The sequence below is a fragment of the Procambarus clarkii genome, chromosome 14 (genome assembly GCF_040958095.1).
Source record: "Procambarus clarkii isolate CNS0578487 chromosome 14, FALCON_Pclarkii_2.0, whole genome shotgun sequence".
Taxonomy (NCBI): Eukaryota; Metazoa; Arthropoda; class Malacostraca; order Decapoda; family Cambaridae; genus Procambarus; species Procambarus clarkii.
Window position 1 is genome coordinate 41,928,273 of NC_091163.1, and position 24,712 is coordinate 41,952,984.

The 24,712-nt window shown below is 45.9% G+C and overlaps 1 protein-coding gene across 2 annotated transcripts in view; it reads right to left on the bottom strand.

Annotated features, from left to right (window-relative positions):
• Positions 1-24,712, bottom strand: part of dlt (codanin-1 like protein dlt) — a 150,464-nt gene that overhangs the window by 68,700 nt on the left and 57,052 nt on the right. Inside the window, exons 12-14 of one of the 2 annotated variants that reach the window (XM_069324547.1) lie at positions 22,855-23,001; positions 14,527-14,733; positions 359-517 (exon numbers count right to left, since the gene is read on the bottom strand). In XM_069324547.1, the coding sequence (XP_069180648.1) occupies positions 359-517; positions 14,527-14,733; positions 22,855-23,001 (513 nt within the window). The remainder of the gene's footprint in view (positions 1-358; positions 518-14,526; positions 14,734-22,854; positions 23,002-24,712) is intronic. The other variant, XM_069324548.1, reaches the window with a different exon arrangement.

Consider the following 24,712-nt stretch of genomic DNA (forward strand, 5'->3'; position numbering starts at 1 on the left):
TGCCCAGTATCACCCCCCCCCCTCCCCACCAAACCCAGTGATTTTGGCAAGATCTGCGCCCTGAGCAACGAGGGTTGACCATACACCAACAAACTGACTCCCCCCCTGATCAACTAGGAGTAAATAGGAACCTAGTTGTAAACTTATGGGCCAGTCATGTACCGGGGTAAAGTAGGGTAAGGTTTAAAATGAACTGTATGAAGAGAAAGCTCTATATCTGCTAACAGGAGTCTGAACCCATCTATACCCACCTGTGTTAAAACTGCTCAGACATTACCACTGATTAAAACTTCATGGCATGAACAACAACAACCCACTTATGAAGACATGAATAACAACAACCCACTTATGAACTTACAGCTTGTATATCTGCCACTTTCTGAGCCTGACGAAGAAGACGATCACTATCTGCTGCGAGGTCCTTGGAGAAGAGTGCAGGAGTGAGGTGAGACTGCACCCACGAAGCCACTTTCTCCTGGCTACAACGACTCACCAACCTTCGACACGCCTCCACTCCCTACACAAGCACAATGGTAATACTAGTTTACTACATGCAAAATTTATGAAGTGCAAATACAAATGTAAATTTTAATATAATAAATTAATGATAATAAATCTGATATTGAATACCACAACAATGGTTGCGGTATACAGCACATCTGTGAGTGCGGTATATGGTGCAACTGTTGGTGGTATACAGCATGACTTGGTGTGGTATACAGTGTGATTGGGGAAGGCAAGCCGTTAATCTGTAAGGAAACCCCCGTATACAGTAGAGCCTCAATTCAACGAACCTCGATTCGAGGAATCTCTGGTTGGAATGCACACTTTCCAGGACGGATTTACTTGCCCGATTCTGCGAACGAACTCTTGTTCGCTGAAGTGGGGGATGTGCAGATTTGCTTAGGAGGTTGGGGCACAGTTCACAGACTGATGGGAAAGTTGCTCATCATTATAGGTTAAAATTAAAGATTTCCTTAATGAAATTAGCCTATAGTGTGTGGGAAACATTAGGGTATGAATGGTAACTCTTAACACTTTCGTTCGAGAGGGACCAACATGACGTCCGCAATTAACTGCGGATGTTCGGGAGGGACGTAGCCGACGTCCAAATTTAATAAATTTGTTCTAATTAAATTTTTATCCTATCACTTTGGGACATGTTTTAAACTTTGTGCCAATGCCTTCCCGTTATCTGTCATGGGCCATGCGGCAATGAGTTTGTTGAAACTGAAACAGCAGGCGAGGATGAGATTAAAAGTGAGGAGAGTAATGATTTTGATGCTCATATCGCCAGAGGCTCACATGGCTGTACCGCACCTAGGAAACGGCAATGTTCTGGTCAATCCTGGTCAACTGACAATACTCCTCCATTTGAAGAAAGCTTTACTGCAACACCAGGCTTGACTATCATTACCAATCACTCTTCTTGGATTTTTACAGTTATTTATTACACGAGATTTGTTGCAATATTTAGTAAATGAAACAAACTTGTATGCATCATAAAGCAACTACAATGATTCTAGCACCCCAAGCAATAAGTGGGATGAACTGAGTGTAAAAAGAGCTTACCAGATATTTGGGACTGAATGTTGATGCACAATATGACGTTGCCAGTGATGACAATGTACTGGCAAACAGGTAAACTGTGGCATGTACACCTTGTTTCAATACTTTTATGACAACAAAACAATATGAATTGATTGCAAGGCATTTTCATACCTACAACAATAATGCCATTCCCAAAGACAATAAAGACAGACTAATCAAAGTTAAAACATTCAAGGAATATCTCAAAAATAAATAAAAAACCAGCGTTGAATGTAATGAAACGCCATTTTCTGGGTGAGCCCCGGAGGCTCCCTGGAGCTTATCGGGCTAATGTATGTTATGTTAGACCGGGACATGAGCTATGGAGTTCAGACCTACCGGGGACCAGAGCCAGAACCTGGCCTCTTCAGAGAGGTTTCAGGGAGCAATGGCCCTGGAAAGTGTTGCAACCCATTATGGTTGGGGGTTTTCCATATCTACCATCGACCGGGGTTAGGCATCCAGAAAGGTAGGCATAACAAAACAAACCCCACATGGTAAAAAACTACAACAAAAAAGGAACAGAGGTAGAAACTCCCTACACTCCCAAGGAAACAATCAATTTACTGCCACGCCGGTCGTGCTCGCAGTCCTCCCCTCCCCGGGAGGGAACGGGGGGGGGAGGGCGTACCTCACTGCGCCGGCTGCCTTCAGTTTGGAAACTAGGCTTCAACCAACGCGAAAAAACCCCGCCAACTGGGAGGGAGGGAGGGTAGCCAGGGAGCCTCCGGGGCTCACCCAGAAAATGGCATTTCATTACATTCAACGCTGGTTTTCTGTGGGGAGCCCCTACGGCTCCCTGGAGCTACATACCCAAAGAGAAGGAAATAGGGACTTACCCGGGGAGGAGGCGGCAACAAACTCCTGAACGCGAAGTCGAGACAACTGGCTGCAACCTTCGACCCAAAGCAACACAAGAACGCCGAGGAGCAGGTACGTTCACCAAATAACGGGCGGCCAGGACCCTGTTCAACTTCCAAAATCCACGCTCCTGAATACGAGCCCAAGACATGTTACCAATCACGGCAGCCAAAGCCTCAAACTTCCGAACATCATGGGCGCGAGGATAGACCGCAGGCTGGCTAGACTTAATAACCCTGCGGACAACCTGGGAGAGCCAAGCCCTGGAACAGGGAACGAGGGAAACCAGATCAACCCAAAGCGCATCCCCAGCCACCCCAGCTGAAGCGCACATAACAGCGAAGTGTTGCAACCGGACACAACACATGATGCACCCCTGGCCGAACTAACTAAGCATCAATGACCCGCGGACCCCTCCGGAAAGCAGCCGTCTTGTTCTTCACCAGAAAAGATGGCGAAGGCTGCAAATGGACAAACCTACCCCAGGACCAAAAGAACAGAAACCCCTGCGCCATAGGAGAGCATGAAGCTCCCCAACCCGGCACCCAGAGGCCAATGCCAACAAAAGCAAAGCCTTGGAAAAATAATTCGGAACCGAAGGGGCCACCACAAACAGAGGAGAGGAAAGATAGGAGAGCACCCTGTCCAAGGAACAGGACGGCTCAGGAGGCGCATGAGCAGGCCGGAGGTGAAACAAAGTACGGGAAAGCTTACGGAACAGAGCGGATGTGATGTCCACCCCGAATGCTAGCTTGAGCGGCTCCGCCAGCGCCGCACGATACGAGGCGACAGTATTAGGCATCAAATGACGGTCCTGAAAAAGCCAAGAAAGAAAGGACAAGACAACCAGATCCGAAAGAAAAGACAACCTACGAAGAGCCAGAAAATGGCGAAAAGAACGCCAGGAAACTTCATACTATCGCCGAGACGAAGCTCTCAGGTGGGACACCATCAACAAAGCCACCTGATCACTATAGAATTGGTGATACACCCGCGTCAAAAAGACCAGACGCGAAGAGCAGAGAAGGTCGAACCAGCCCTGTACCGGACTGGGCTGACCTGCTGAAAGAGGCGGAGCAGCGGGAAACGTCCCGGGTTTGGGCACCGAGCCAATAGCACCGGAAATCAAGGCTGGGCCGGCCACCAAGGGGCCACAAGGACTACTCTCCCTGGGAATGTCTCCAACCGAACCAGAACCAACAGCTGGACCGGAGGGAAGAGGTACAGGTAACCCCCACCTCGACCAGTCCTGCCGAAAGGCATCCACCGCGAACGCCTCGCAGTCAGGAAAGAGCATCACATAGATTGGGAGACGCCAAGACCACGCCGACGTGAAGAGGTCCACATCTGGGAGACCTTACGTCTGGCAGATCCAACGAAACGAGTCGTCGTCAACCGTCCACTCTGTGGACAGGGGGATGGAAGCGTGACAGACCGTCCGCCAGAACGTTCTCCCCGGTTCAACCAGACACTCCCCGGACATGAACCTCATGAAGAGCCAAACCCCGAGAATCCAGCAGACGAACCACTCGAAGGGACCAACCCCAAAGAGCCAAGGACCGAAGAGAACCCCCACGGTTCAGGCAATGAACCACTGGAGGTTCATTGAATGAATGGAGGCAAATGGTCGATCCCTGAGCGACCGGAACCCTCCGAAGCGCGAACCAGACTGCCGCGAACTCCCGAACTGTGCTGTAAGCCCGACGGAAGGACGAACCCCACCGTCCCTGGCCTACCTGATGAGCACTGGTCACATAGCCCCAGCCGAGAGACGACGCGTCCGTGAACACATCGAGCGAGAGCTCGGGAAGGCGCCAAGGCACTGAACCCCGAAAACCCCAAAGAGGAAGCCGGTGACGCAGCAACCGACACAAGGCCCCCGGAGAATAAACCCAACGATTGCGAGAAAGGTGGAAGGGACGTCCCCGAAGGAACCAAAACAGACGCCGAAGCCAAACCCGACCAGGCAGGTAGACTAGCACGGCGAAGTTCAGACTCCCGCACAACCACTCGAGCAAACGCCAAGTGAGCCGGGACCCCCGCAGAAACAGCCAACGGCAGTCCCGCAGCCGCAGCAACGCCTCTGGAGGAAGAGACAAGGAAGCTGTCTGAGAATCCCAAACAAGACCCAGCCAGGTCCGAACCTGGGACGGAACCAGATGGGACTTCCTCCAGTTCACCAGGAACCCGAACCTGACAAGCTGCGAAAGAACCATATCCCTGGCAAGCAGACAAGCTGACCAACTGGGAGCCCACACAAGCCAGTCGTCGAGGTAGGCCAAAACCCGAATCCCTAGAAGACACAGACGGGTCACCACAACCCGGGTCAGATGCGTGAAAACGCGACGTGCCAGATTCAAGCCAAAAGGTAGGCATCGAAAACGGTAAGCGTGATGCCCCACCATGAAACCTAACCAGCCCCTGAACCCCGGATGAATAGGAACGTGCCAATAGGCGTCCTTGAGGTCCAGGGACACCATCCAGGCACCAGCCCCAACAGAAGCTGGACCCGAGACAGTAGTCATCCGAAAGGAGGGGCAAAGAATCCAGGGGTTCAGACGGGACAAGTCCAGAATGAACCTCAGATCTGCACAGTCCTGTTTTGGCACTGGAAACAAATGGGAAATCCACCTGAGAGACGTAGTCGTTTCAACCATGCCCAAGCGCACCCACTCCAAGACGACTTGACGAAGCGCAGGGGAAGAAACCTGCCCTATTAGCCCCGAACCCCACCAAGGAGGACGAGTCGCCCAACGCCACCGTCGGCCGGATGACACGACCGAAAAGGCCCACAAATCGTGGGACCAAGCGTGGGCAAACAGAGCGAGCTTCCCCCCCCCCTATCACCCCATCAACGGGGCAAACCGCGAAAGGGCCGACGCCCCTTATGAGAATCCAAACGTCAAACAGGGCGATCACCGCGCTGACCAGACGATGCTGGCCCCGAAGGGAACAACGGCTCAGAAACTGGCACCAATGGCCCACCTTGACCAGCGGAACCCCTGGCACGACCCCTCCGAAACTGCCGAGAACGACCGCTTCGGAGAATCAACAAGTCCGCCATAGGACAACTAGACGAAGCCGCATGCAGAAACTGAGACACCCCAGTCTCTGCAAACAGCAACGGACAAAACGGAGATGAAAACCTAAGAGCCAGGGCCCAAGCGGATTCCAAAGAGAGGGCGAGCACAGCCTGACGGCACGCAAGGCGAGAAGCAAAAAACAGAGACACCACTTCCTTCAGGATGGGCGCAAAGAGCTTCAACAGTGCAGCAGACGCCCTAGCTGCCGAAGTCAGCGCCCCAGACGAAGGCCCTTCACTCAACGCTCCCACATCCTCCTCAAGCTAAGCAGCAGACAGCTCGAGAAGGGAAAAGAAATGCAAGACTGAAGCCAAATGCCCATGGGCGCACAACTCCTCCGCAACCAATGAAGCCGAAAGCTGAGGAACCTGCACGTGAAGCTGGAAAAGGCCAACATCCCGAGAAAGCACGGGAGCGAACAAGCATGCATTAAGGTGCTCAAACTCGCCCCCAGGTAAACCTGCATAAAAGCAGAAGTTTCTCGCCAATCAAGCGTGCGGGTCCGACAGAACCCATGCCACGCCCCCAACAAAAAGAAAGGGCAGTCTGCCAGCCAGGAAAACTCCGGAACCTCCAAACGCACCCAAAAACGGGAAGAAGAACCGAACTCAAACGAGGACGGATCCATTTCAGAGGCATAACCCGGGTCTCGCAAGAGGTAAGCAGCAAGAGCTTCCCGAGCCATCTTTGCGGAGATACGGGAAGTAAAACACCTCTGGAAAGACGGATCCAAGGTACCCAAAGGCGCCCGGAACTGAACCCGAGGAGCCGAACCCAAATCATACTCATACAGTGAAGGGGGTAAGAAAATCCCTCCCCCTGCAACAATAAGCCCCATGAGGAAGGCAAAAGCACCCAAGCGGGGTCACAGGGGGCCCAAGGCCACCAGGTTGACTCCTCCCCAGCCTCAGAATCCCCCACGTCGGGACCCAGGGCAGAGCCGTCCTCCAAACCCTCTACCCCTGAAGAAAAGACAGAGTCCAAGGGAAAGGCAGACAAGAAGGGGTCTCCTGGTGGGACCCAGAAGCCTCGGCAGAAGGAACCGGCTCAAATGCCTCCGTCCCCGACCCAGATGTGGCAGCCCCCGAGGCAGCCCGAGTCTCATTACCAACTAAACCCTGTGCCGAGGCGAAAACCCTCAGACGTTTTGGAGCCGGACACACAGGAGGGGAGGGGAGGGAGGGAGGTGCAGAAAGAACCACAGGGAAAGGACCAGGGGGCGCAGCAGGAGCCAAAGTCGAACACCCCCAGGTCAGGGTCCCTAAAGTCAAAACGGTGCAGCCTCGGGGCATCCGAGTGGGAAACCAACCTAGCGCGTTGCAATAACCTAAACCTAACATGCAACGCTGATGCTACCTGTACCCTAACAGGAACATCCTCAGAGTAAAACTGGAGCACAAGCAGAACATGACTCGCAAGACTCCGGGTCAAAGGTGTCGTTGACCCAACAGGCAGCATGACGGAGGCAAAACAGGTGACTGTCACCCTGAGACATGGGCACACTGCAACCTTCAAACCCGCACAAGGCAGGCTGGAACTCGGGAGACGCATCCATGGGTCCACTGAGCCCCGACAAGGGTTTCCAGGGTTCGTAGGGTAACAACTACGGGAAGCTCGGGCAAGGTGTTGCTAACTGCTTAAGAAACCCAAACAACAAGGGTAGATAACACTGAAAACCCCTGTGACGTGTACAAGCACGGGGTCCTAGCAAAGGGTCACCAAAACAATATCAGGGGAACTATACCCACGAGGCAGAACCTCCACCAGATAAACAAAAACAAAAATGAAAAACCCTGCAAAAGTACACTGTCCCCAGAGGCAACAGGAACCGGTCGCCGCTTAGGTGGCAGGACACGCAACACCTTGACGCCCTAACCAGCACACCACCACTCCTTACCCAAGGCCAAACAAGGGCCCCAAGCCCCAGCTGGCCAAGGGCGAGGCAAATGCCAAGCAGCAAGAACCCCTACGGGAGGGATTCCCGAACGCCCCAGAGAAGATAACCCTGATACGCAGGGACAGTACTCACAGGGCGCTTAGGGACCCTCACTCTCGACCGTGCAATAAGTACTGACCATACAGTAGAACAAATAAACATATATATTGTTACAAATATACAATATACATATAATATTATAAATATATAGATATATACAACAAAACAAGGAAAAATGGGAGTAAATAAACAAATTTGTGGCCACTGTAACAACTCCTTAAAGACGAAGGTAACGGGAATTGAATGTTATATCTGTAAGACTAGATTCCATTCGGCTTGTACAGGAGTGAGTAACACTACGGCACTGAGAGCTGGCCACTTGCTCTGGGTGTGTAAAAATGACCTGCCAGCTTGGAATATCCTAAAAAACCTTCTAGATAACATGACGCATGATCAGAAAACATCATTCATTGGAAGCCTACCAGCCATCCAGAAGGAGTGGGAAAGGAACAACAATTCTAATATACCAGAGGCGGAGGCTATAGTCAGGGATGAAACCGAGGCTGAAACTCAGGAAGTTGTTAACTCTGACTCAGTAGGCCAGGATGTAGATGACAGTAAACTAGAAAGTGTACCAGACAGCACTGACAGCTCGATCGGTACAGACACTATGACGGTTCCCGATAGAGCAATTCAGAACAGAAGGACAGACTTATGCAAATTTTATGCAAAGGGCATATGCAGACATAGATATGCTGGTAATAAGAAAGGATTAGAATGCAGTTACCGACATCCCAAAAAATGTTTAAATATGCTTAGGAAAGGTGAGTGTCGATTTGGATCAATATGTAGGTTTTTCCATCCTGACATGTGCCAAACCTCACTGGAGGACAGAAAATGCTATGACCTCAGCTGCCCACACTTTCACGTGAAAGGCACGGAACGCTACATAAAGAGTGGCAAGCAGGATAATGAAATTGGAGGAAACTCTATAAATTTTTTATACCAGACCGACAGAGAATTCAAAAGGAGCAGTATGGAGAGTGTATGGAACTGGATGCCAGATCCACTTGCGTTCCAGAATTACAGATACAATTACCCACCGAAAGAGAACTACAACTACGACAGACAACTGCCCTACAAAAATCAGTACTGGTCAGAACAAACTCATTATGTCCACACATAATAGGCTTGCCGAAAAAGTCTCCCATTCAAACTATCACTAATAGAGTAACCTCATTCATCTTTGCCAACATACAAGGACTGAAAACAAGAACAAACAACAAAGTACAGTTCATAAATGGCCTCCTCACGGAGTCAAATGCAGTATTTGGAGCTATCACAGAAACCCATGCAGGGAAATTGTTGGACAGTGAGATCTGGATTCCAGGATATAACCTATACAGGTGTGATAGGAAAATTAGGTCACATGGAGGAGTGGGTATGTATATTAGGGAAGACCTTGTATGCTCGGAGCTCCTAAACGTTACAAATGAGGTGGTAGAGGTACTGGGATTAAAAATAGAGAAAATAAATTTAGTGATTATTCTAATATACAAACCGCCAGATGCAACGGCTGAGGAATTCGCAGAACAGATAAGCAAAATAGAGAATAGCCTTGATAATTTGGAGAACCCGATACCTGATATTATCTTCCTAGGTGACTTCAACTTGCCTAGTCTCAGGTGGAAAATAGCAAACAATAATATTATACCAGGAAATCTATCAGGACCTAACCAACCACAGATTAGAGAACTACTTAGATTCTGTGACAAATTTTCACTCAATCAGCAGATATCGGAGCCAACGAGAAATGAAAATATTCTAGATCTGGTCTTTACGAACAATGAAGACATTATCAGAGACATTACGATATCAGATACCACATACTCAGATCACAAGCTCATTGAAGTGCAAACGACCATCAATACTCAGAATAGACCTAAAACGTTGATAAAGCGAGAGGGGCTATTCAGTAAATTCAATTTTAATAATAAAAGGATAGACTGGGAGATAATAAACAGGGAACTTACAAACATTCCATGGGGAACTGTTCTAAGTAATACAAGTCCTACAGAAGGAATAGAAAAACTGACTTCAGAAGTGTATCAAGTCTGTCTGAAACATGTTCCTTTGAGGAAAGCCAGAAAGAGATCTAACGTAGAAAGAGAACGCAGACGACACTATAAATGCAGGAAAAAAAATAACGGAACTGCTTATGCAGACACGAATTTCCCGTCAAAGAAGGAATAATTTGAATAGGGAGATTGAAGAAATCGAGTGGAAATTGAAACACTCATATGAAACTGAAGAAAGGCAGTTAGAACAGAAAGCAATTCAGGAAATAAAGAAAAATCCAAAATATTTCTTCTCATATGCGAAATCAAAAGCAAAAACCACTGCCAGTATTGGACCTATTCGTACAAGTGAAGGTTCATACACGGAGGATGACAAAGAAATTAGTGAAATCCTAAAAAAGCAGTATGAGGACATGTTTAGCACTCCAATAACAACATGAAGGTGGAAGATCCAGACAATTTCTTTATGTGGGATATTCAAACCCCTGTAAATATAACTGATATAAACACGAGTGCACTAAATTTTGAAAGAGAAATTGAAAACATGCCCATGCACTCAGCCCCAGGTCCAGACTCGTGGAATTCAATATTTATAAAGAAATGCAAAATGCCGGTAGCACAGACACTCAGTATAGTGTGGAGGAAGAGCTTGGACACGGGGGAGATACCAGATGCACTTAAAGTAGCAGACATAGCCCCTCTACACAAGGGAGGGAGCAAAGCATTGGCAAAGAATGATAGACCAGTTGCACTAACATCGCACATCATAAAAGTATTTGAGAGAGTGATTAGGAGTCAGGTCACCAATTTCATGGAGACCAATGACCTTCACAACCCAGGCCAACATGGATTTCGAGCGGGAAGATCGTGCCTCTCACAGCTACTTGAGCACTACGACAAAGTCACCGAGGCATTAGAAGAAAAACAGAATGCTGATGTGATATACACGGACTTCGCAAAGGCTTTCGATAAATGTGACCATGGCGTGACAGCACACAAAATGAAGTCAATGGGAATAACCGGTAAAGTAGGACGCTGGATACTCAGTTTTCTGTCAAACAGGACTCAGCGAGTAACGGTCAACCATATAAAATCTAGTCCAAGTGCAGTTAAAAGCTCTGTACCTCAGGGTACAGTTCTTGCACCGCTGCTTTTCCTTATTTTCATATCAGATATAGACAAAAATACAAGTCACAGCTTCGTATCATCCTTTGCAGACGACACAAAAATCAGTATGAAAATTACCTCGGCTGAAGACATTGAAAAACTTCAAGCTGATATTAATAAAGTTTTCGACTGGGCATCAGAAAATAACATGATGTTTAACAGTGATAAATTCCAGGTACGGTAAAAATGAGGACCTTAAACATAATACAGAGTACAAAACACAATCAAATGTACCCATAGTAGGTAAACAGCATGTAAAGGATTTGGGAATAATAATGTCTGACGACCTAACGTTTAAGGAGCATAACCAAGCAAATATTGCGACAGCCAGAAAAATGATAGGATGGATTACGAGGACTTTCAAATCCAGGGATCCCATCACAATGGTTGTACTCTTCAAGTCACTTGTGTTGTCCCGTCTTGAGTACTGCTCAGTACTCACTTCCCCCTTCAGAGCAGGAGAGATTGCCGAAATAGAGGGAATACAGAGAACATATACGGCACGCATAGACGCAATAAAGCACCTAAATTATTGAGATCGTCTCAAAGCCCTCCAAATGTACTCACTAGAAAGAAGACGAGAGAGATATCAAATAATATACACCTGGAAGATACTGGAGGGCCAGGTACCAAATCTACACAGTAAAATAACAACGTACTGGAGTGAACGATATGGAAGAAAATGTAGAATAGAACCAGTGAAGAGCAGAGGTGCCATAGGCACAATCAGAGAACACTGTATAAACATCAGAGGTCCGCGGTTGTTCAACGTCCTCCCAGCAAGCATAAGAAATATTGCCGGAACAACCGTGGACATTTTCAAGAGGAAACTAGATTTATTCCTCGAAGGAGTGCCGGACCAACCGGGCTGTGGTGGGTATGTGGGCCTGCGGGCCGCTCCAAGCAACAGCCTAGTGGACCAAACTCTCACAAGTCAAGCCTGGCCTCGGGCCGGGCTTGGGGAGTAGAAGAACTCCCAGAACCCCATCAACCAGCTATCAACCAGGTATCAACCAGGGAAGGAAACCCCTAAGTGCATGCAGCCCTGGCACTGATGAGGTACTCCTGGCCACTGCACACTACACAAAGACAGCAGAGAATGCCACACGAGGCAAACACCGCCCAGGAATTTGAGGACAGAGAAGCGTCTATCCCGGCTGACACTAGCTTACGAACTGAAGGCAGCCGGCGCGGTGAGGTCCGAGGCCCCCCCGGTCGATGGCAGATAAGGAAAAACCCCAACCATAATGGGGTTTTTCAGGGCCATTGCTCCCTGAAACCTCTCTGAAGGGGCCAGTTCTGGCGCTGGTCCCTGGTAGGTCTGAACTCCATAGCTAATGTACCGTTCTAACGTAACATACATTTGACCGATAAGCTCCAGAGAGCCGTAGGGGCTCCCCACAGAAAACATACATTCCTCAGAAAAATCTGTTTGGGTGAAAGTACAAATTATGGAGGGGCCGGCTAGCTTTCAAGGTTTATAATCCAAATAAACCCGATAAGTATGGAGTGAAGCTGTACATGCTAGCTGAATCAAAAAAGTGGTTACATCTATGATTTTGAGGTGTATGCAGGAACTGGGAAGACAACGACAATTCTGTAGAAAGATAGGCGAGCTATTTCACTCATCACAACTTGCCACAATGCAGATACACAACAAGTGCAACAAAGGAAACGTGTACGCAAACCAGACGGAGCATCTTCATTGCAACAGGTCACTTTGAACAAACCAAATGCAATCTGTGACTACAATAACATGAAAGATGTTGATCACTTTGACCAAATGGACAAATATTATCATTTCACATAGAAATGTCACAAGTGGACGAAGAAAATCACGTTCTACTTTATGCAAATGTCTATCTATAATGCTTTTGTATCATACAAGTACTACACAACCGATACAAAGAAACTCACATTGCTACAGTTCCATGAAGTCATCATTAGTCACTGCTGAATTTTGACTAAGAAGTGTCCTTTCCAAAATGAGAACATCAGACATGCTGGTGATGGACATGACGATGGGAGCACATCTACTGGTGACAATGTTGCAACACCCGGACCATCAGGTGTGAGGCGGCCACTATTCCCATCTTCACCTCCACATGACGAATCATCGTCTGACTCAGAAGACGAGAGTCAGATTATTCCTTCTGCTGCTACTGCTAGGAGAAACCCTCGTATTGTTGATAAACAAGAACATTTGAACAGGAACTTGAACCATTCCCTATTTCACATCCAGAAAGGGCTGGATGCGAACCATTTTTGCTACAAAAATTGTAAAAGGAAGGACACCAAATATAAGTGCAAGTCGTGTGATGGGGCACTGTGTGCTGCACCATGCTCTGGCTTGTACCATCGCAAGAGGACATGCTGGATGGATAAGCAGTAATGCTTACCCACCATCCACTCCACCTATAAAACATCGGTTGAGCAGCTTCAGGAAACAGTTTCCTCGAGACGGTGGAGTAGTTCAGCCTAATGCTCAACTCAAGGTCTACAAACATCATTGGGTAGTAAGTACAGCCTTTTTTTCCCTGTAAAGCATTCTATTGCAAACAAATTGATACCAGAATGAATGACATAACACGAAAATTGACATTATCAAACTAAAAAGATTACACACATTTGTGTGCAGGTGTAGCGGGTGAGCAAAAGCGTGTTCGCCCACCGCTAACTCTTAGCCAACTTTCTCCTTTGCTGAAGGAGAGGGGGGGGGGGTGCACTGTGATTTTGGACTGTATATGCATATACTCTTGAAGGGAATTCAATTGCAGACAAATAGATACCAATATGAACGACGTAACACGAGAATTGAGGCGAGAATCCCGAAAAAAGTACACACATTTTGGTGGGGGTTGCACACTCACGGGTAACCCTTGGCCGATTTGAGTTTTTTGTGAGGGTGGCATGCTGGGCTTTTTGACTTCGTATGTATATATCCCTGTAGGGAATTCTATTGTGAACAAAAAGATACCAAAATGAAAATTGAGGTGAGAAAACTGAGAAAAGAGTATACACATTTGAGTCTGGCCGCGAGCTCCCAGGAAACACTCGGCGCATCTAGAGGTAGGCTAGGGAACGTGTGCCGGGGACAGGAAAGTTAATATGGCTCCGATCACATTTTAAATGATTTCCGTAGCTGGACACGTTACAAGAAAGCATTGGGGCTTTGGGAATGGCCCCTTTCCCAAAGCCCCAACTTCATATTCATTTTGAGATTTCCCGGTGTTCGTTCGATGACCCCAGGAGGCCCATATTTGGGCCTCCTGGAGGCATCTCCAATTGCAACGAATTCCTCACTGCAACAAATTTGGGTTGGTCCCACACAATTCGTTGAATTGAGGATGCACTAGTGCAACAGGCTTCCTGTCCCCGACAAGGGGAAACCATCCCCCAATTATAGCCAGGCATCTCAAGCATTCACAAATCTTCCCGCTGCACTGGGGCATGACTGTCTTGGGGAAACATGTGGTGACTACCTACACGGGGTCCATTTTAATTACCATTTTAATTTACTGTATTGTATTGTATTTGAAAGAGTAATTTAAAGGAGCCTCATTCATTGTGGGTTACCTTGTTGCATCACCCAAAATATTATTTATAATTTTATGCATTCAATTTTCCTACCTTGCATCATATTATTAATCACAAATTTTAAGTAATATATATCAGTTATGCATGTTCACCAGGAATGATGCCATAGGAAAAATTCAGTTTCACATTGTACGACAACACTCGCCTCGCCCCCTTACCGAGGATAACTACTATAATTTATAGCCAAATTCTGACAAAGGAGGCTGGCACGTACCTGCGGGGAGATATCCTCGGGAAGAAGTAATGAAAAAGCTGGGAGGATCTGCTCTGTGCACTGTTGCTGAGCTAGTTGGAAGCACCGAGTCTTCATCTGCATGGTCATCTCCTGACTCAGTTCCACTAGACGCTTTTGTACGGTATCTCTTGTACGCTCCACACACAAAGGGTTATTCTGCATCCGATCCTCAATAACTTCTTTTAACTGATAGAAACAGATAGAAAATAGGAGATGTAAAACAATCATTAAATATTTTTAGCAATCATTATTCACCAATGGCAGCCATCTTAAATGATCTAGATTTATTATATACATTCAAAAGAAGTTTCTGAGGGAGTCCTCTGGTGGCTTCCTGAAGCTGTCTCGCCAAGACTGCTCCTAGCTACTAGGTCACATCAACCGTGGCAGTTTTGTTTGGCCCACCGGGTAGACCAGAGTCAGAACTTGGTCCCTCTCATAAAGGTGCAGAGAGTAAATGACATTCCACCACCCCACTGGGAAAGCATCTAGAAAGTCAATGAAGCTGTGGGTGAAAAGTTCTCAGCTAGACTTGTACCTCATGCTGCTGTGCTGTGCTGTGCTGTGCTGTGCTGTGCAAGGCATTAAGCATTGGTTTTTCACCATTATCCTAGGACACGAGTACCTCCTGTCAGGTGTCTATGGTTCAGAGATCACAACAGCAGTTCAGAAATTGTATGCATAATGACATATGACATCTGGTTATACTAGCACATGGCAATTTATACAGCTCACCTGTATAATCATGGGGAAGTCTCCCCCCCTCCCCCGCCCGCCCGCAAGTTTAGCTGTTGAGTGTGGCAGGTAATCAGGTAGGTACTGCTAACATGACCCTCACTAATATTTTGGTAACCCTTTCCCAGTCACATCAGTGAAGGCCAGAGTTCACCCCAATTAAATGCATGCATATGGTTGAAACTGCATTCTAAATGGTGCTCTGTGAGAAAGGTTTAACTTGAGGGATACGAGGAGTGTGCTCAGTCGTCTCGCTTTGAGCTCCATCTTGTCATTCTCGGAAAGGCGACCCTAGGAATCCGATGTGAACTCCTCCAGAGCTCGACAGTTCCATCACTCCATACTCTAAGCGTAACTCCTGTGATCTGTTCAACTCCCATGTGTCAGTTGAGAAGATACAGTGTGGGGGGCTCCATTCACCAAGATACCAATAAGAAATGTGCGTGTATAAGTGTGTGTGTATGAGCCGGCTGATGAGTAAGCCCACTAATTATTTGCGTACACTATTGCTTACATTTTTGTGGCGCTACATGTGACCCAGGTGAGCTGAAGTGGTGTTTCTTGTTGAGATCTGGTGCAGCCATTTCTAGCAGGACCCCTGCGAGGTGTATGCCTGCCTTTACAACACATGCCAGTTTTATTGTGCATGCAAATAATTTCCCAAACAACTTGTCGCTTGCATACAGCACTGGTTTGTGTTTGAAAACCAGTGATTGCATTACATCACCTGGGTACTGTATCATTAGCAAGAGAGAATACTGTGTCTAGATTTGCCGATGACCTCTTAAAATAGACAATTATCCTTATTTCCATTTCTACATATATTTTTGTTTTGTATTCTATTTTAGTGAATTAATTCATATGTTAAGCACATTGTGTTTGAAAAATTCCTTTCTCCCTCATATTGCAGACCTTTGCTGGATCGGTCCCACAAACGTATCCTCTGCGTTGTAACTAGCCCCTATCAAAATTAATTATTTTAATAAACCAACTACACTGATTTTCCTGCACCACCAAGTAGAGATCAGACATAACATGTATCTGGCAAGATCTCCTCAAGATCTTGTCATTGCTCTAGGTATTCTATTTGTTGATAACCCCTGTCACAGCATGCATGCCTGACCTAGCCTAGCTGCACATAGCTGCACAGAAAAGCCTCCTCAAAGCAGCTAAAGAGCTCTTCCGACAACTTAAAACAAAAATCAGAACATTCAAATCCAGCTCGAACCTGTTTGTCCCAATAACCACCACCTGGAAGCCCAAAGCCCCCTACCCCTCTGCCAACACTCTCAGGCCATTTCTGCTGCTGATACAGTGTTATCAACATCACTGTAGTGCTCCTCGGTCGTTAATAGCAGGTCCTTGTGTTCCTATTCTAAGTGCTGGCTGCCTTTGCACTTTGTCCCGAGGGGCCATTTGCTTGTCTATTTAAGTTTCATGTTTGCTTCATGAGCACGTTTTCTATTCGGCTTGTTATGATAACTAGGCTCACTTTGTGCTTCAGGCTGTATGGGCCGAGGATCTCTTCCCTCAAGAGCTCAATAGCACTCTCCCTGTACCAATAGATTTGCTTTCTCTGGTGTGTAATTACCTAAGTGTATTTACAGGATGAGAGCTACGCTCGTGGTGTCCCGTCTTCCCAGCACTATGTCACATAACGCTTTGAAATTACTGACGGTTTTGGCCTCCACCACCTTCTCACTTAACTTGTTCCAACCGTCTACCACTCTGTTTACAAAAGTGAATTTTCGTATATTTCTCCGGCAGCTTTGTTTCGTTAGTTTAAATCTATGACCTCTTGTTGACCAGACCACACCAATTAAATGCATGCATATGGTTGAAACTGCATTCTAAATGGTGCTCTGTGAGAAAGGTTTAACTTGAGGGATACGAGGAGTGTGCTCAGTCGTCTCGCTTTGAGCTCCATCTTGTCATTCTCGGAAAGGCGACCCTAGGAATCTGATGTGAACTCCTCCAGAGCTCGACAGTTCCATCACTCCATACTCTAGAGGGATACGTGAGCCACGTTATTGTGACTCATCGCCTGCCTATGACCTCTTGTTCTTGAAGTTCCGGATCACAGGAATTCTTCTCTATCAATCTTATCAATTCCTGCTACTATTTTGTACGTAGTGATCATATCGCCTCTATTTCTTCTGTCTTCTAGTTTTGGCATATTTAATGCCTCTAACCTTTCCTTGTAGCTCTTGTCCTTCAGTTTTGGGAGCCACTTAGAAGCATGTCGTTGCACCTTTTCCAGTTTCTTGATGTGCTTCTTAAGATATGGGCACCACACAACCGCTGCATATTCCAGCTTTGGTCTAATAAAAGTCGTGAGCAATTTCTTTAGTATTTCGCCATCCATGTATTTAAAAGCAATTCTGAGGTTAGAAAATGTAGCATAGGCTCCTTGCACAATGCTCTTAATGTGGTCCTCAGGTGACCGTTTTCTATCTAGAACCACCCCTAGATCCCATTCTTTGTCAGAATTCTTTAAAGATTTCTCACATAATTTATAGGTTGTGTGGGGTCTATGTTCTCCAATTCCACATTCCATAACATGGCATTTATTAACATTAAATTCCATTTGCCAAGTATTGCTCCATATACTTATTTTGTCCAGGTCATCTTGCAGGAAATGACAATCATCTAAGTTTCTTATCTTCCCTATTATCTTTGCATCATCAGCAAACATGTTCATGTAATTCTGTATTCCCACTGGTAGATCGTTTATGTAGACAATGAACATTACCGGTGCAAGAACTGAACCCTGTGGTAGTCCACTTGTGACATTCCTCCAATCCGATACCTTGCCTCTAATTACGGCCCTCATTTTTCTGTCAGTTAGGAAATTTTTCATCCATGTTAGTAGCTTACCTGTTACTCCTCCAATATGTTCCAGTTTCCAGAACAACCTCTTATGGGGAACTCTGTCGAAAGCCTTTTTTAGGTCCAGATAGATGCAGTCAACCCAACCATCTCTTTCCTGTAAAATCTCTGTGGCTCGATCATGAAAACTAAGTTCGTTACACAGGATCTTCCAGATCGAAAACCATACTGTCTGTCTGATATTATATCGTTTTCCTCCAGAAGTTCTACCCATTTAGTTTTAATTATTTTTTTCCAATATTTTGACTATTACACTTGTCAATGATACAGGTCTGTAATTAAGGGAGTCTTCCCTGCTTCCACTTTTGTAGATTGGAACTATGTTAGCCTTTTTCCACACATCAGCTACAACTCCTGTAAACAGGGATGCCTGAAAAATCAGTTGAAGTGGAATCCTGAGCTCAGGTGCACATTCTCTCGGAACCCATGGTGAAACTCCATCTGGACCAACTGCTTTGTTCTTACTTAGCTCCTTGAGCATTTTTTCACTTCGTCTCTAGACACCTCTATGTGCTCTATGTTGTTCTCTGGAATTCTTATTGTGTCTGGTTCCCTAAAGATTTCATTTTGTACAAACACACTTTGGAACTTTTCGTTTAGTGTTTCACACATTTCCTTTTCATTTTCCGTTAATCTATTTCCCATTTTCAACCCCTGAATATTATCCGTTACTTGCAATTTGTTGTTTATGAATCTATAGAATAGACCTGGTACTGTTTTACATTTGTCTGCAATCCCTTTTTCAAAATTTCTTTCTGCCTCTCTCCTCACTGCCGTGTAGTTGTTTCTCGCATCTTTGTATCGTTGGTATGTTTGGGGGTTTGGCCTCTTCCTGAATTGATTCCATTTTTGTGTCTTTCGGTCTCTGGCCCTCTCGCAATTTCTGTTGAACCAATCCTGTTTCCTAGTTCTGCATCTCTGTTTTGGTATAAATTTTTTTGTGCCTTTATCATATATTTCACAAAACTTGACATACATCTCATTCACTTCCTTCCCTAGCAACAAGACTGTCCAATTATACTCACTAAAAGAATTTCTAAGGTTGCCATAATGTCCTCTCCTGAAGTCAGGTTTTTCAACTGCTTCGATCTCCTTGTTTTCTTCCAGATTATAACGCATTGCATACTTTATTCCCAAAAAGACATGGCCACTTTTACCCAAGGGAAGAAGGTACTGAATGTCAAATATTTCTTCCTCCTTCCTAGTAAATATCAAATCTAGCATAGAGGGAACGTCTCCTTCCCTCATCCTCGTAGCTTGTTTAACATGTTGATACAAGAATGTTTCCAGGATGAGGTCTACAAATCTACAGGTCTAAAAATCTTTTGTTTTAGCTTCATATGCTTCCCAGTCTATAGATTTCAAGTTGAAGTCACGGACTATCAACAGTCGTGATCTATCGTTATCCGCTCTCGCTATAATCTCTCTCATTATTGTTATAAGACCTTCTCGTTTACTATCTAGCTCCTCCTTTGACCATGTGCTGCTTGGCGGTGGACTATATGCATTTATGATCATTAGTTTATCATCCTCATGGCAGATCTCTAGTGCTATTATGTCAACTTCTTGTGGATTGGCAGTCATTATTTCCTTCACCTTTAGGTGTTTTTTCACCAGCACAGCAACGCCACCGCCTTTCCTAATTTTTCTGTCCCATCTCCAAACTGAGTAGCCCCTTGGGAATATGACCTCATTTATAATAACATCTTCAAGTTTTGTCTCCAGACAGAGTGCAACACTGTCTGGTGTCTGCAGCTGTATTACATCACTTAACTCCAGTATCTTCGATCTCACTCCATCTATGTTGGTGTATGCAATCTTCAGGAACTTGTTCCCCCTATTCTTATTCTTCACTCCCTCTCTCTCTATTGATTTTGTTGGTTTGCCTTTATGTACCACTTTACTGGTCTGCCTACCCCTAACACTTTGTAGAAAAAAGAATTGATTTCTTCTTCATTCCTGCTTTCATTTAAACGTATTGCCTCGGCAAGGTTCAGTTTCAGCTTGTCTCCGTCTTCTTTTGAAAGATCTCGTCTTACTGACCACACTTTCCCATCCTCATCACTTTGTAATTTTCTAGCATTCCTTAGTACTTCTTCCATCTGTTTGGCACCGTTTAGGGTGATCCTTAAAGGTCGATCTTTCCCTTTTACGTATCTGCCTATTCTCCTGTAGTCGCACACATTCTCTATGGTAGTAAGACCTTCTACGAGGCCAACAATTTTATCTACTACTTTCGCTTCTTCTACAGCTCTTTCTGACCTAGATGTTATCTCCTTTTCTTTGCAACCAAAAATGATCAGGGACTTACTCCGATCAACTGAGTTTTGCACCAACTTCGGATTTGATGCCAATTCCTTTCTCACTTCCAGCCTAATGTTTGTTTTATCTTGGTTGCTGCAGTGTTTGGCTTCCTTTACTGCTTCTTCAATTTTTTCCAACTCCTTGGCCACTTGTGCATAGGTGAGTTGCATATCTTTCTTGCACTGTTCTATTCCCTGTGTAACTTTCTCCATTTGTGCTGACAAAAGCTGTTTCTCCTGTTGAATTTCCTTGCCTAACCTATTGTAGTCATTTATGTTTAAATTTACTTTAACTTCTTCCAAAGCTATTTTTAAGAGTTAACTTTCTTCTTCCATTACTTTGCAATTTGTTTCCAATTGATTTTTATCCTTGCATGTCTTTCACTAAACCCACAAGACATATAACTTTGCTATTCAAATAGTCATTACTTTCTTTCAATTTACTAATTATTTCTACATGAGTTCATTATAGTATCTAATTTTACCAACTTCTTGTGTAGACTGGTTATATCAATGCTTTCTTCACTGAATCTCACAAAAATTTGAGTGTTCAGGAATTCATCCTTTCAAGCCTAGGCTACTGGGAAGGAGTGCCTTACCTCAGGTGATTCAAAAGTTTTCAACTCCTCTGCTTATACCCATGGCTGGGGGGCATTCATTTCAGTTGGGCTTATGTGCTTGTTCATACGGCATGCCATAGCAGTATTTGTGGCTGCATTCCATGACTGTTCTTCCGGTGAGCATCTTCAGTGGCTGGTTGTCCTCTTTGGCTAATTTCCTTCAGGCTGTGGTAATTCCACTAAAAGTTTTTGAAGTGCTTCTGACGGATCTGTCCATCAATGCTGCTCTTGCTATTTGCGAGTTTGAGGGATGTTTGTCGGTTCGCTATTTTGAAACAATAATTATTTCTGCCTCCACCATGCTGCCTGCCGGGTTAGTGACACCTACAATCCCGAGTCCTGCTTCTGAAATAAAAGCTTATCATTCAGCTGCCATTTTTAAGCTAGGTCTGCCCTTGTTCAGCATTCCCAGATTTGTGCTCGACTGGATGCCTGGAGTTGACCCACATTGTATTCAGGGACCTGGAATTGGTATACGGCTCCACCCTCCTGGCGCCACCTGATGGACGGCTCCACCCTCCTGGCGCCCCTTGGCAGACAGTTGCACCCTCTCAGCGTCACCCGGCAGACAGTTGCACCCTCTCAGCGTCACCTGGCAGACAGTTCCACCCTCTCAGCGCCACCCGGCAGACAGTTCCACCCTCTCAGCACCACCCGGCAGACAGTTCCACCCTCTCGGCAACACCCGGCAGACAGTTCCACCCTCTCAGCACCGCCCAGCAGACAGTTCCACCCTCTCAGCGCCACCCGGCAGACAGTTCCACCCTCTCAGCACCACCTGGCAGACAGTTCCACCCTCTCAGCACCACCTGGCAGACAGTTCCACCCTCTCAGCACCACCCGGCTGACAGTTCCACCCTCTCAGCGCCACCCGGCAGACAATTCCACCCTCTCAGCACCACCCGGCAGACAGTTCCACCCTCTCAGCACCACCCGGCTGACAGTTCCACCCTCTCAGCGCCACCCGGCAGACAGTTCCACCCTCTCAGCACCACCTGGCAGACAGTTCCACCCTCTCAGCACCACCCGGCTGACAGTTCCACCCTCTCAGCGCCACCCAGCAGACAGTTCCACCCTCTCAGCACCACCCGGCAGACAGTTCCACCCTCTCAGCACCACCCGGCAGACAGTTCCACCCTCTCAGCACCACCCGGCAGACAGTTCCACCCTCTCAGCACCACCCGGCAGACAGTTCCACCCTCTCAGCACCACCCGGCAGACAGTTCCACCCTCTCAGCACCACCCAGCAGACAGTTCCACCCTCTCAGCACCACCCAGCAGACAGTTCCACCCTCTCAGCACCACCCAGCAGACAGTTCCACCCTCTCAGCACCACCCGGCAGACAGTTCCACCCTCTCAGCACCACCTGGCAGACAGTTCCACCCTCTCAGCACCACCTGGCAGACAGTTCCACCCTCTCAGTGCCACCCAGCAGATAGTTCCACCCTCTCAGCTCCACCTGCTGGGGATTATTGTTGCAGCTCAGGACAACAACACCCTAAGTACTCACAAGCACTTTTGGGGTTAATATCTCTATTAAAATAGATCATCTCCATGGCTAACTAAAATAATTAAGAGCCATAATTACCCCATAAGTTATACATTACTCAAAAGGAAAGGAAGGTGTAGGAAACGTCTTATGGGCAATGTGGCTCCGAGCTAACTTACAGCCACAACTTATCATGCCGTGTCGCTTTTCTTACTATCAAGGAGGTAACCTTCATGACACGCTCTACAGCATACATCTTTATCGACTAACCTTTTCTAAAGCAGATTCTCGTTGTTCCGGGATGATCTTGGTGCGAATATTCTTGATGACATTTGAAGATACGCGTTCGATGATGAAGTCGGTAGTTTTGCGAACTGATGAGTGTTGGTTGTGGAAGAAGTTGTCTTCTAATTGTAGCTGTTGATAAAATAATGTTGAGAGAGATTAGACAATTTACTATACTTGTACAACTGTACCAATAAAAACAACTTACAGTATCTATATTTCAAATACATTCTGTATTTAGAGTTTGTCTCTCATCCAAGAAACTATGAACTGAAAACCTCTTATGATAACATTTTTGGGACTGGAACTATTTCAGTTTTCTCACCATACACCAACCAAAATGGTCTTTTACAAAATTAAATGCAGTGTGCCAGACGATGGGACAATAGAATATTAGGAGTTTATTTCCTGCACAGATGACTAACACAGATGCTTAGGTTTGGTCTGTAAAACATTAACTTTTATGCATATTGCTGTTAATATGTCCTCCCAATATTGTTATACTAGTGATTAACCTTTGCCTAGCGATGGTGACAAATGAATAAATATGAAGGTGAGGTAAAAACAGCTCTTCCACACCAGATGACATCGTCTACATCAAGCATGTAACACTACCACAGCTCATCCTTTCTACATCTTCTGCTCATTTCAAATAATGTCCAGAGGTGGGATGACATAACTTGTAGTGTGTTCATTTATGACCATTAATATTATTGCAGAGAGTAAGTCTTAATAATGTGGTTGAAAATTAGACTCCCAACCTACACCTCTGACAATAAAGTAGAGTACTGTAAGTGATGATAATGGTCCTGGACAGAGCGAAACATCAAGTTGTGTGAGGGAATACTATTCCCAATGAACTTGTCACAACCAGCATACTTTAACCCTTAAACTGCGCATGGCATATATATACGCCATAGGGTGCCAGGCAAGATTCAAATGGCCCGCGACTACACGGGGTTCACATTAGCTTCCTCAGGGCTCTTGTAAACAGACACCACCATTTAAAAAAAAAAAAAATCATGGGCAATATTCTCAGGTGTGAGAGGCACAGTACTGTTAGAGCAACAAAGGCTGGCACACGCAGCATGAGCAAACAGCATTGCTGTTCAGCTTGTGACCACAGCATCGCCAGAAAATGTCAAAATATATAACCGATATTATTTAGAGATGACATTATTACAGATGACCCCTGACCGTGATAAAATAGCAGGTTTTGATAATAGCAGGATTGTTGTAATAATTAGCGCTGTGGGAGGAGTGATGCTGAGGGACCGAGGGAGACAGCATCGTTTACTGACTGCGTGCTCACCTGTTATTGTCTGCATTCACCATACCAGTTCAGTGGTTCTCTATGGTGAACACAAATGTAGATACTTATATATAATGTGTGTATTAGTGTAATAACAGCAAAAGGATTATGTTGGGAGGAGCCATTTGGGTGACGGAGGTGGCGTCGTCTGCATGACTTGTCCAGCTGTGTAGAGGGTGGCCACTATGCTCTTTGGGCACCCTACAAGCTTAGGTGTACAGTTACAGTGCAGACAACACGTAGATACTTATATATAATATGTGTATGTAGTGTAATAACACTGCAAACAGTATTGTTGGGGAAGAAATTTAGTACATGTGACTTTGAATGAGTGAGGGAGGCAGCCGCCAGCTGACAGTGTAGCGACGACTCTTAGTGCCTGAACTGACTATCAGCTTAGTTGTACAGTTGTGTTGAACAAAACGTGTAGATACTTATATATAACGTCTGTATATTGTGAATAAAACTTAAAACAGGATGGTGGGAGGAGAAAGTGGGTGGGTGAGGCGTTGTTCAGGGAGAGGCAACGAG